The sequence below is a fragment of the Arvicanthis niloticus genome, chromosome 14 (assembly GCF_011762505.2).
Source record: "Arvicanthis niloticus isolate mArvNil1 chromosome 14, mArvNil1.pat.X, whole genome shotgun sequence".
In the NCBI taxonomy this organism is placed as follows: Eukaryota; Metazoa; Chordata; class Mammalia; order Rodentia; family Muridae; genus Arvicanthis; species Arvicanthis niloticus.
The window spans coordinates 50,900,579-50,913,055 of NC_047671.1; the positions used below are offsets into that span (position 1 = coordinate 50,900,579).

Consider the following 12,477-nt stretch of genomic DNA (forward strand, 5'->3'; position numbering starts at 1 on the left):
GTACCAAACACACACAGAGAACACATATACACATCAAGTAAATAAAAACTCAAAAAAATTAAGTGTGGATTATCAGCCTATTGAAAAGTTTAAACTAGAAGAATTCCAATCTAGAAGGACTTTTTTCTTTTAAATTTTATTTTGAGGCACGGTGTATAGGCCTTAAAAATCACAATTTTTCTGTCTCAGCCCCCAGGAGTCTACAAGTGCACCCTACTGAATCTGATAAACAAGTGGCTATAAAGTCCAGGTTGTATATACTGTTCCTCAACTACTAATAAAATTTTGTTTACTTTAACTTCTTAATTATTACACATATTGATTAGGTAATAATCTTTACTAACTCTGAGTTATGAGAGAACGAGTAACTATAGATAATGCTAAAATAATCTGTTTTTTAGAATGGATTTTGAAAACATTAACTTCTTGAACTCAACTCATGTATTAAGTCACTTTTCAAAACAAATTTCTCTTTGGTCTTTCATAGTGCAGTGAATATGAGAGCGGAGACGTGCCAAGCATTCTTCCAAGCTTTAGGAGATGCTTGTCAAGAGCTTTATTTGGTGTACTGTCAGATCAGGATTTTCAAAGGTGATTGAAAGAGTTGTGGGAAAACTTATTTTGATAAATTATTACACATGAAGAAAACCTGATCACTGACTAGATCTGTTTACAACATGGAAAATAAACTGGATTTTCAGTAAAAAAAAAAAAAAAAAAAAAAAAAAGAATGGATTTTGAAATTTATGTGTAACCAACTAGCATTTCTGGCAATCTAGATTAAAATATATATACACAACAAAGATATCAAATGGCTTAGGGGACTTTGTCTAGGCTTTCTATCCAGACTGTTTTCACATTTTCCTATATTTCATTTTACTTACTATCTTTTAAGTCTAACTTTAATTTCAAAGCTATGTATCCATGGTTCATGCTTGTCATCCTAGCACTCAGGAAGTAGAGGCACATCATAAACAGTTCAAAGCTATCTTCAACTAAATATAGAACCTAAGGTAAGTCTTGGCTACCTGAGACTCCATCTCAAACAAACCGAACCAAAACAAAAACAAAATAAACAACAAAAGGCCAGTGACATGCATGATTCAGTAGGTAAAGGTGCTAGCCTAACCTGATGAGCTGAGTTCAACTCCTGGAACCACATGGTGGAAGCAGACAACTGATTCTGGTTGTCCTCTGATCTCCACAATCGGAGCAATGTGCATGTATGCATACACACAAGAAATAAATGTGAAAAAAATTGAAGCAAAACAAAACAACAATAAGAGAAAAAAAATCACCTATGCACCTATTTCCTTTTGTTGGCTTCATTTTTTTTTTTTTTTTTTTTTCCGAGACATGGTTTCTCTGTGTAGCCCTGGCTGTCCTGGAACTCACTCTGTAGACCAGGCTGGCCTTGAACTCAGAAATCCGCCTGCCTCTGCCTCCCAAGTGCTGGGATCAAAGGTGTGCGCCACCACTGCCCGGCTTGTTGGCTTCATTTAAACTTAAAATGTATGGTTTATTAAACAAGGCTATATAAATATTTATTATATGTAACATACCAGAACAGCTTTCAGCACAAATTCATCAGCAGCTCCCTGTCTTATTACAAACACAGATAATCAAAACAATCTTGAGCATAGTATTTTTATTATTATTTGTTTTTGTTGAGAGAAAATCTCACATTATAGCCCAACTTGGCCTTGAGTTCACTCTGTAGATCCCAAATTAGCCTTGAATTGACAGCAGTCCTCTTGCCCCAGCTCCCTTAATACTGGGATTGCAGAATTAAGCTCCCATGCCTAGCTTGAATAGACTTTTGATGCTATTAGTAGGCAGCACCCGAATCTGTTTAAAAAAATTAACACAATTTGTGACAATATTTATTGTATCCACTACTTTAAATAATTTAAATTATAGCTCCTTCACTAAGATGGACAAACTGTGTCACTGTTGTTTTCCTTCTTTTTAACTTGTCAGAAATATACATTTCCACTGCCACCTGACACTTCTTGCCATACAACACTGAATTTTATTTTCAACATTCCAGTTTCAGTTATAAATGATAGTACCTTAACAAGAGAAAAAAAAAAAAAAATGCTGCATTTTGTCTCCTATTTCTCCATATAAATATAAATGAGAATCACATTTGGCCGTGAAGAACTTGTAGAAGACCTCACTGGCACTTACAAGTATAAGTAAAACAATCCTAATTATATATATATATATATATATATATATATTGTGTATATATACATATACATATACATATACATATATATATATATATATAGTTGGTTTTGTTGAGACATTGTCTCACTATGTATACCATGTAACTAACTATGTAGACCAGGCTAGCCTCAAACTCACAGAGACCCACCTACCCCTGCCTTCCCAGTACTGGGATTTCCACTACACCCAGCTATGAAAATATTCTTATATTTGAGCTGAGTCACTTACCAGCTAGACTTCTCTTACTTCATTTACTTTGCTTGTGATATTTGATCAAGACATTAATGAGTAGAAGGTTGTTCAGTTAAATATGAAATTCACTAAAAATAACTTAAGTTTATACTTCTGGGAGATTTTTTAAAAAGAATGCCATATATAAATAATACTAAGGAAATAAATCACTAACAATGCAAATCTCTTCACCAAGACATCATCATATTTACAAATTAAAGAGGATTTTCTTTGTCAACAAAGTCCTTTAATTTCTTAGCTTCAATTCAGATATCCCAATCTATTCTATATGGTATCAGTTTATAAGCATCAAAAGCCACTGTGATCTAATCTTTGGCTTGGAACTGTGCTCTTCAAAATAGTTTTCATGTCCTCCTGCTTATCATCCTGAGAAAGAAAAAAGAAACTATAGATCTCATCCTAAAAAAATGAGAATCACATTTGGCCGTGAAGAACTTGTAGAAGACCTCACTAGCAGTTACAATTATAAGTAAAACAATCCTAATTAATAAAGACCATAATCTTATGAGCATAGGGTTTTTCTTTATTTTTAAGACAAAGTCATTCTATGTTGTCCTAGTTGTTCTGGAACTTACACTGTAGACTAGGCTAGCCTTGAATCCCTGCCTCTGCCTCCAGAGTGCTGGGATTAAAGTTGCGTGTCACCACACCCCTATGAGTGGTATTGTTTTTGAGACAGGATTATCACTGAGTAGCGATGGTTGGCCTAGAACTCTATATGTAGAACAGGCAAGCCTCTAACAGAGATCTACTTGAATATAGTTTTTTTTTTTAAGGACATGATAATGATCTTTCAATAAAATGTTAATAGAAATCTTGAAAGAAAGTAATTATGCTAAACTATAGACACTTATGCCTTGGTCGCTAAAGAAAGCTAAAGCCACAAGCAGGAATAACATTTTAAAATATCTAACCAAGAATATTGAAGATGGCAAGAAAAATACTATTTAAGGTAATTAGTTATGTAGCTTTCTCGTCTCTCATAAATGTGTTTAATGCTTTTTAGTCATTGACTAGAGTCATTGGAATCCCCACCAAAAAATTAAGAAATGTAGATTTGTAAAGGGTTCACTTAGAATAACTCCAAGTTCCTTAGTGATTGGGACACATTCCTATGATATAAATTTAGTAAGAAGGTATTGAGATAATCATATGATTTGAAAGTGACTTTCAAGTATTCAATTTCTGTCCTGTTCCCTCTCCTATTAATCTCAACTAACAGCAACCCAAATTCAAACAAATAATAAGTACAAAGTATCTGTCATGGAACCTATTATGATGCTCCTATAAAAATAGAAATGAAACAAAAATTTAAGCTATTTCTGTTCATCAAATAACTTCAAAAGAACAGCCCATGTTCTTTTGAACATGCTGGCCACAAGCCCTAGAGAAGAAGCAATTACTGTTGTTTTACTAAATGGACATGTTGTAGATCGTCAAAATAGTCTGTAAATATTTATGTTCAGAAACTGGAGAAATGGCTTAGTGGTTAAAAGGGCTACCTGATCTTTCAGACCAGAGTTCTCTCATCACCCACACCAGGTCTGTAACTCAAGCTCCAGGAGTTTTTGACAACCTCTTCTGGCCTCCAGGGGCACCTACACACACAGCATACACATTTTACAAAATAAAAACTACATTTATGTCAATAGGTAAGTGCTGTTCTGCCAGCTCTGGTCAAAGATACTTCATTCTGCTGTAGTTAGTGTTACTGCAAAGTGCTGAGAATAAGTGACTGTTCAATGCTTAGTCCTAAATGATATCCCTACCACCCTTCCTCCCAACCCCAAGGCTCAGGGACTATCACAGAAGAGGGAGTAGAAAGAATGGAAGAATTGGAGGAAGGTGTAGAGTCTTATGGAATGCTGTCTTCTGGGGCATGACAAGATCATCACACTCATTAACTCAGAGCAGCTGTGCTTACCTGCATAAGATCTACACATGATTGAGTTGTCAACATTCCCTCACGGAAGGGGGAGGGGCAGTTAACAGTTGCTTGGGGGTAGGGCCTCACAAGGCCCCATCCCTCCCTGAGGACCTAGAGGCAGTTAATGGTTGCTGGGTGAGGGAGAGACATTTTCTTCTGGTGTAGTTACTGGTAAGTTGCCCATACTCCCATAAACAACCTCACCAAAGCTCCTATAAGCAACCTTAACTAAACTCACTGGGTCACAAAAAACAACAAAGCCCATGGAAGTAGAAGAGAGATTACTTGGAGAGAAGGAAATCAGTGAAAAGCGGGAGAAAGGGAGAGTAAACATGATCAAAATACATTATATGTGAGTGTGAAAATGTCACCATTAAACTCACTATTGTGTACAATGTATGCTAATAAAATAAAAATATCAGATAAAAAAGTTTTAGAAAGCCATATACTAAACACTGATCTGATACAGTATTTTTAAAAATAATTTATTTTTATTTGATGTGCATTGGTGTTTTGCCTACAGTTATGTCTGTGAGAGGGTGTCAGATCCCTTGGAACTGGAATTACAGGCAGTTGTGAGCTATCATGTGGGTGCTGGGAATTGAACCCTGGTCCTTTGGAAGAACAGCCATCCTCTTAACCACTGAGCCATCTCTCCTGCTTTCCTATGTATAACATTAATGCAAATAAACAAAGTATATTAGGTATAGATATACAATAATATGGATATAAAAATAAAGCTCCTATTCATTTAATATCTGCCAAGAATCAAAGAACACCCTCCACCTCATGCTTCTGCCACGATGCTCTGCTCAAGCAAACTTGAAGCCTCAGGTGCCCTAGGTATACTTATTCTACCAACTGGACTAGATCACTCACACAGAAGTGAAGGCAAGAGCATCAGAGCTTCAAGGTAATCCTTATCTACTACATAGCAAGTTCAGGGGAAGCCTGGGTTAATGAGATCATTTCACAAACAAGAAAAAAAAAACATGACCCAAGTTTACTGTTAGCATAAGAAAAGGCATATTTATTACACTGTATTGTCTCCCTTTGGAATTCTTAATGACCATAGTAAAACTTACATGATCATAATAAGATAGTCTAGAAGATAATATTACATCTTATTTTACAAATAAGAATAATGAGGCAGATGTGGCTTTTTGTTTTGCTTTGATTCTGTTTTATGAGACAGTCTCACAGAATAGCCGAGGTAAGATGTAATGCAGTATGAACCCTGGATAGCTTGGAACTCTGAACAATCTTTCTGTCTCAGTCTCCAGAGCACTAGAGTTACATGCATGAACCTTTCTAACGATTCATATCAAATTAGTGACTTAATGAAATGATTAAAATTTAAGTTAATTTACCAATGTTTAATATATAGGCTTACAGGATGCCTTCCATGGGTATTTCTTCCTTTTAGCAGACTAATTTAGAATGACAAGACAGGCAAATGAAATGAAATACTGAATCACAAAATCTCATTAAATGAATAGGAAATTAATGTATTTCTAATATCTACATAAGTTGTTCACTATGGGATAAAATCCTTAAGTACAGAAACTCTATATCAGTAGTATAGTATAGAACAGTATAGTATAGCATAACATAATATAGATCTTGAAATAAATGACAAGCAAAGGAACAAGGAACAAGAATGTAATATTTATCAAATTTATGTATTGTTCTTTGTCCTACTCCATGTTAGTTCTGTTGGAAAACTCATGTGAGAGAAGTTCTACAGCAATGCATAGTTCCTTTACCATAATGAGTACTGTTTTAGTGCTGGAATCAACATGATGCTACAATGAAGACAAAGAGAATTATCTTCACAAATAGTTTGAATATATAAGACACTTAGCAAATCAAAACATCTCTAAGTATGTTAGCTGATACAACATACTTAGCTACATATGAAGTGACTATCTCTTAAGACCTTTGGAAATTATGACTTAAAACCACCACCTAGGGCTGGAGAGATGGCTCAGGGGTTAAGAGCACCGACTGCTCTTCCAGAGGTCCTGAGTTCAATTCCCAGCAACCACATGGTGACTCACAATCATCTGCAATGGGATCTGATGCCCTCTTCTGGTGTGTCTGAAGACAGCAACAGTGTACTCATATACATAAAATAAATAATTAAAAAAAAAAAAAGAAAAAAAAAAAAACCTTTGCAAGTTCTCTACTTTTAACTTGAAACTAATAGTGAGTAAGAACTAAAGGACTATAGTAAAAGAAGCCAAGTCATATATGCTTTGGCAAAGAAGAGTAACTGTGCCTGGTGACACAAACTTGTAATTCAAGCTATTTGGGAGGCTGAGGCAGAAGACTTTCAAGTTCAAGGCTTGTATGGGTTATAGAATAAATACAAGGTTGACCTGACCACTTAATGAGACACTGTCTCAAAATTTAAACAAGTAAGGCTGGGTATATAGTCTAGTGGTATCATTTCTAGCGTGCAAATTAACCCTTAATACTGGTATACTATAATATATTAAAATTCAGTTTTCTGCTGTAAAGTTCCTGCAGTATTTGAGAAAACAGCCTGGAATAATGTGACGCCAGAACATTTGGAATATATTTTTAAAAATTTTCCTGCATAGAAGATGGATTAGTGAGCATGAGATGCTTGGGCTTGTTTGCCACCAAGGCTTACTATCCAAGGTCAATTCCTAGAACCAACAGGATGGAACAAGAGAATGCTTCCTGCCAATTGTCCTCTGACTTCCATAGGTATGCTGCAGTATACCTTCCCCCAGAAAGAATGAAGCGTTCTCTCTCTCTCTCTCTCTCTCTCTCTCTCTCTCTCTCTCTCTCTCTCTCTCTCTCCTTTTTAAAAGCTGCATGTGGTCCCATTGCTATGGGAACAGAGACAGGAGATTGCTGGTGCTTGCTAGTTGCCAGTTTAGCTCCAGATTTAGTGAAATATCACACATGTAAGTATTATAATTATTCGTTGTATTATTTATAATTTTCCATAGCTCTAAACATTATAATACATATGAACTTGCCACATAATTTGATATTACTCTAGCAAGGAATTAGAGTAAATAACTGACTTCTCCTCGGGCCTTTGTGCAGACATGTATGTTACATTTAGCACACATGCATGTGTATATTCACATACACCACACAAAAATAAAGGAGGAAAAGAAAAATAAACAGAAAGGGAGCATACTGAGATCTATTGTCATAAATCTTGCAGAAATGTTAACTGATACAGCAGATCCTGCTTAGTAAAAACAAATTCTAGGGTTGATAGACGCCGTAACAGGGAAAAGGTCTGGTGTGCAATCATAAGGACCAGAGTTCAGATCCAGAGCACCCACATATATGCCAGTTTTGTATGGTGTTTTGTATGACCCGCCTATTCGGTCAGCATGTGGGAGAGAGACAGGAGAAGCCACTTAGCAAGACTAACCAAATTGCTAAGTTCTAGGTTTAATTGAGAGACTCTTACCTCAAGATAAAGGGTAGAGAATGATGGAGGAAGACACCACCACCAACCTCTAGCCTCCATCCACACACCAGCACCATTAACACATACTGCATTATAATAATAATATATAATAATAATATAATAATAAGCATTATAATACATATGAACTTGCCACATAATTTGATATTATAAAAAGTCAAATACAAAAGGATAGAAAAAAAACAGAACATGGTGATGTTGTTAGAAAGATGGTTAACAGTTAGACTCCTTCTTTTGTCATACTGGAGCTCGACCTGGGGCTGTGCACATGTCAGGCAGGCCCTCTACTGATCAACTACATCTTCAGAAGTAACCTTGCTTCTAAATGCAGAGAAAGTCAGCTCCTCTACCCCCCGTCCCAAAACGAACTGACAAGTTATTTTATTCTGTGAATACATCACTGAATTTTATGATATATGTAATAAATAGCACTTTAGAAAGTACAGGTTAAATGAGGATAAGATGAGAAACTAATAGTTTTACCTAGGAAAAGAAATAGTATTTTCGGCCGGGCAGTGGTGGTGCACGCCTTTAATCCCAGCACTTGGGAGGCAGAGGCAGGTGGATTTCTGAGTTTGAGGCCAGCCTGGTCTACAGAGTGAGTTCCAGGACAGCCAGGACTACACAGAGAAACCCTGTCTCGAAAAACCAAAAAAAAAAAAAAAAAAAAAGTATTTTCTATTAAACATATTTTAAAAACATTTAATACATATAATCGCTTACAAGTGACCAGAGGCTTATTTTATTCAATTAAATCTTAGTGTGTATGTGCAATGTGTATGTTCAACCACATGTACACATGAGGTTTAAGGACAACTGAGAGCTGGTTATCGTCTTCTACCATGTGGGTTCTGGGAATTAAACTCATGTCTTGGCAGCAAGATGTGTATGCCATACTACCAATCCCTATTTTATTGAAAATGTGTAAATTACTGATCATTACAAATGTTTTCTAAATGATAGATGTGAATAAATATTAACATTCATGCATAAATATTTGAAATTTAAAAAAATCTTACTAAATGGGACCCTGCTTGAAGTAGAATATCTGCAACATCCGTATGTCCATTTTCACAAGCATAGGTTAGAGCTGTGTCTCCTGTTGCTGTGGTAGCATGCACATTAGCACCTAGAAAAAAAAAAAAAATACAACCACACATTTACCCTGAAGTTGAAGAATTACATTAGTCCAATTTTGCAATAAGGTGAAACTGAAGAATTCAAAATGTGAAAATGCTATCAAAATACAGTTAAGTATTCCTGTTTTCCCTTTTTGTTTTATTTCCTTTAAATACATTTCATAAAAGTGTTTTGCCTTACAACAAAGCAATAAACTAAATGATTTTAAAGCAGAGAAATTTACCTGAATATCTCACAAAATATACCTTAAGTACTAGATACAAAAGCAAAACATTTAAACAGGGAATTCTCAAACAGCTCTATGGGTAATACGGTACAAATCAAGTAAATATTTGGTAAAAATGAAAGAAAAAATCTCATTAAGAAAACCACATTAATTATTTAAGTTAAATAAAAACCTCATGGTTCTAAATTGGAAGTACAAACATGAATTTATGGCATTTCTTTTAAATGTTTAAGAAAAATATATTATTTCTTATCCCTGACCTTTGGGTCCTGGAGCCCAAAGGACCTTAAATTAAAGCCTGATAAGGCAGCTCTGCAGTGCTACCCAAGTCTGACAACATGTGTTTGATTGGTGGAATCTACAGAAAGGTAGGAGGAGAAAGAAGAAAACTGACTTCACAAAGTTGTCCTCTGACCTCCACATCCACACTGTGGTGAACTTATGGCCATGCACGTACATATATGCAAGTATGCATGCACATGCATACAGACATGTACACAGAGTAGTAATTTAAAACACTCCTCTTCCCCACTACACTGCCTACTTTTGAAGGATACTAGGGGATCATCTCGTTTCTAGAAATGGATACATAAAAGGAGAGGAAAGTCAAGCCAAATGTTATCCTACAATATCTACATGAATTTCTACCAAATTTTGAATATGAGTAGACTTCTTTTTACAGAAAATCCCAGCTAATGAACAAGAACAGAGTAACAGATTGCTAGAATACTTCTACTTTGCAACCTCTTATAATCTAAGTGACCTAAATTATGATAATGGCTAACTAATGATACTATTTTTAAAAAAGAGAGAAAACCAGATAACTGAAAAGCCAGATAACTACTGATGAAGTTATAGAAATATTATTGATAATGTCTTCCTATTTTTAAAAATTCTACCTAAATACAACCAAGTTTCCCTCTAGAGTTAACCATTAATTTATGAAAATATAAGGAAAAAAATGACAAGTATGATTACAGAAATTACTGGGAAGCTTAAGGAATCAACAACACCACCAAAATTCACAAGGAAAAAGTATAAAAACCTACAGAGATCCTGCAAATTAAAATTTTTTTATGGATGCCAAGCATGGTAGTACATACCTCCAATCCCAACACAATGTAGGCAGACACAGGAAGACTTCTGTGAGTTGGAGGCCAGCCTAGTTAGTCTATACGGTGAGTCATTAACCTTATTTCTATTCTATTTTGTTTTATTTTATTGGTATTTTGAGACAGGGTTTCTCTATGTAATTTCAGCTTTCTGGTAGCTGGCTAGGTACACCAGGCTAGCCTTAAAGTCAGAGAGAGCCTTTTGCATCCTCCTCTCTGAATGCTGGCATTAAAGGTGTGTTACCACAAACAGTCTACCTTGCTTTTTAGAAGCAGGAAAAAAGTACTGTGGCTATTTTTAATTTTATTTTTTATCCTTCTTTTGAAGATTTTTAAATTTTATTTTATGTATATGAGTACTCTATGTGCATGTATACCTGCATGCCAGAAGAGGGGATCAGAACTCATTACAGATGGTTGTGAGCTACCATTTGGTTGCTGGGAATTGAACTCAGGACCTCTGGATGAGCAGCCAGTGCCCTTAACCACTGAGCCATCTCTCTAGTCCTAATTTCATTTTGTATAGGTATACTAAAATCATTATATATCTTTTTAAAATCTAATTTTTAAAGCTTTACACATTATAGTTAGGAGCTGCAGAGAGGTCAGAGGTAAGAATACCTGCTGCTCTTGCAGAGGAGCTGGTTTCAGCCCTCAGTACCCACATGGCAGCTCACAATCACCCAACTTCAGTTCTAGAGATCTTTCACCCTCTTCTGGCCTCTATGGACACTGCATATACATGGTGCACACTCAGGAATACATACATATTTAAATAAAAAAAAACTTTGTTTTTGTTTTGTTTGTTTTTGAAACAGAGTTTCTCAGTGTAGGTCTGGAACTTGCTGTGTAGACCAGGCTGGCCTTGAACTTGAGATCTGTCTGCCTCTGCCTCCCACGTGCTGCGATCAAAAGTGTGCACAACTATACCTGATGCATAAAACTTTAAATAAATAATAAAATTAAAAGTATAAATGTTTATTTTAAATAAAAAATTATAAAAATAAATAGGGGAAGTGGGAAGTATATACATGAAATGAGATTGACCATGAATTAAAATTGGGTGGGTAACAAATTGAGCATGATAGGACATACCTGTTACTCCAAATTGGGATGTGAAGGCAGGAAAAACAACAGGAGTTTGAGTCAAGACCAGCCTGTGCTACAGAAGGCTGTCACAGAAAAAAACAAAAACAAACAAAAATCCAAAAACATGCTCATACCAAAGGCAAAAAGAAAAAGATTGGTTAATGTTGGAGTCATCATTCTAATCAGAAAACCCTGGGAACTATATCCTTCAAGTCAGCAGTAGGAACAAATATGAGAGTCAACTGAGACACAACAGAAAGTGATGCCAGGGGCTCCAGGGTTGATTACTGAACACCAGCAAGGTTATATTGATGATACTATGTAGCAACTTTGCATCAGTTAAGTTTCAAGACTTAAAAAAAATAATAAAGCCAGGTATCCTTCCCAGAAGGCTGCAGTAAGAGCCAATAGGGATATATATTAGGACCCAGGATCAAAAAAACAAAAAATAGAAACAGAATGAGTTTAATAATATTTATTTTTTTCTTTTTCACACAGGGTTTCACTTTTTTACACAGGGTTTGCAACTTTCGTGTAAACCAGGTTGACTTTGAAATCAGAGATTCACCTACATTAGCCTCCTGAGTACTCAGATTAAAAGCATGCACTACCACACTCAGCTAATATTTTTTATAACACAATGACTAAAGGCAATTAATAGAAGTAATACAAAATCTGAGTAGAAATATCTAGTATTTGGTAAGTTCTCTCATTTTGTTTTGGTTTGTGAATACATGGTCTCATGTAGCTTAGGTATGCTCTTATGTGACCAACTTGAAGTCCTGATCCTCCTGCTTCCACCTATATGAAGTTCGTTTTGTTTTGTTTTGTATAAGACAAGGTTTCAGTATGTAGCCCTGGCTGGCCTAGAACTCAATTTATATAGAAGAAGCTGGATCCTGCTTCTTCTGCCTCTCCAGTGCTGAGATTATAGGCATGCGCCACCATTTTAGAATTTAGCTTTAAAACAATGTATCAGGGCTGGTGTTGGTGGCAAAGAGAACACAGGCCTTTAGTT

At 35.6% G+C, this 12,477-nt stretch overlaps 1 protein-coding gene across 3 annotated transcripts in view; it reads right to left on the minus strand.

Annotated features, from left to right (window-relative positions):
- Ankhd1 (ankyrin repeat and KH domain containing 1) overlaps window positions 1–12,477 on the minus strand; it is a 100,051-nt gene that overhangs the window by 51,283 nt on the left and 36,291 nt on the right. For all 3 annotated transcript variants that reach the window (XM_034518555.2, XM_034518554.2, XM_034518559.2), the window contains exon 10: window positions 8,912–9,021. In XM_034518555.2, coding sequence (XP_034374446.1) covers window positions 8,912–9,021 — 110 coding nt within the window. The remainder of the gene's footprint in view (window positions 1–8,911; window positions 9,022–12,477) is intronic.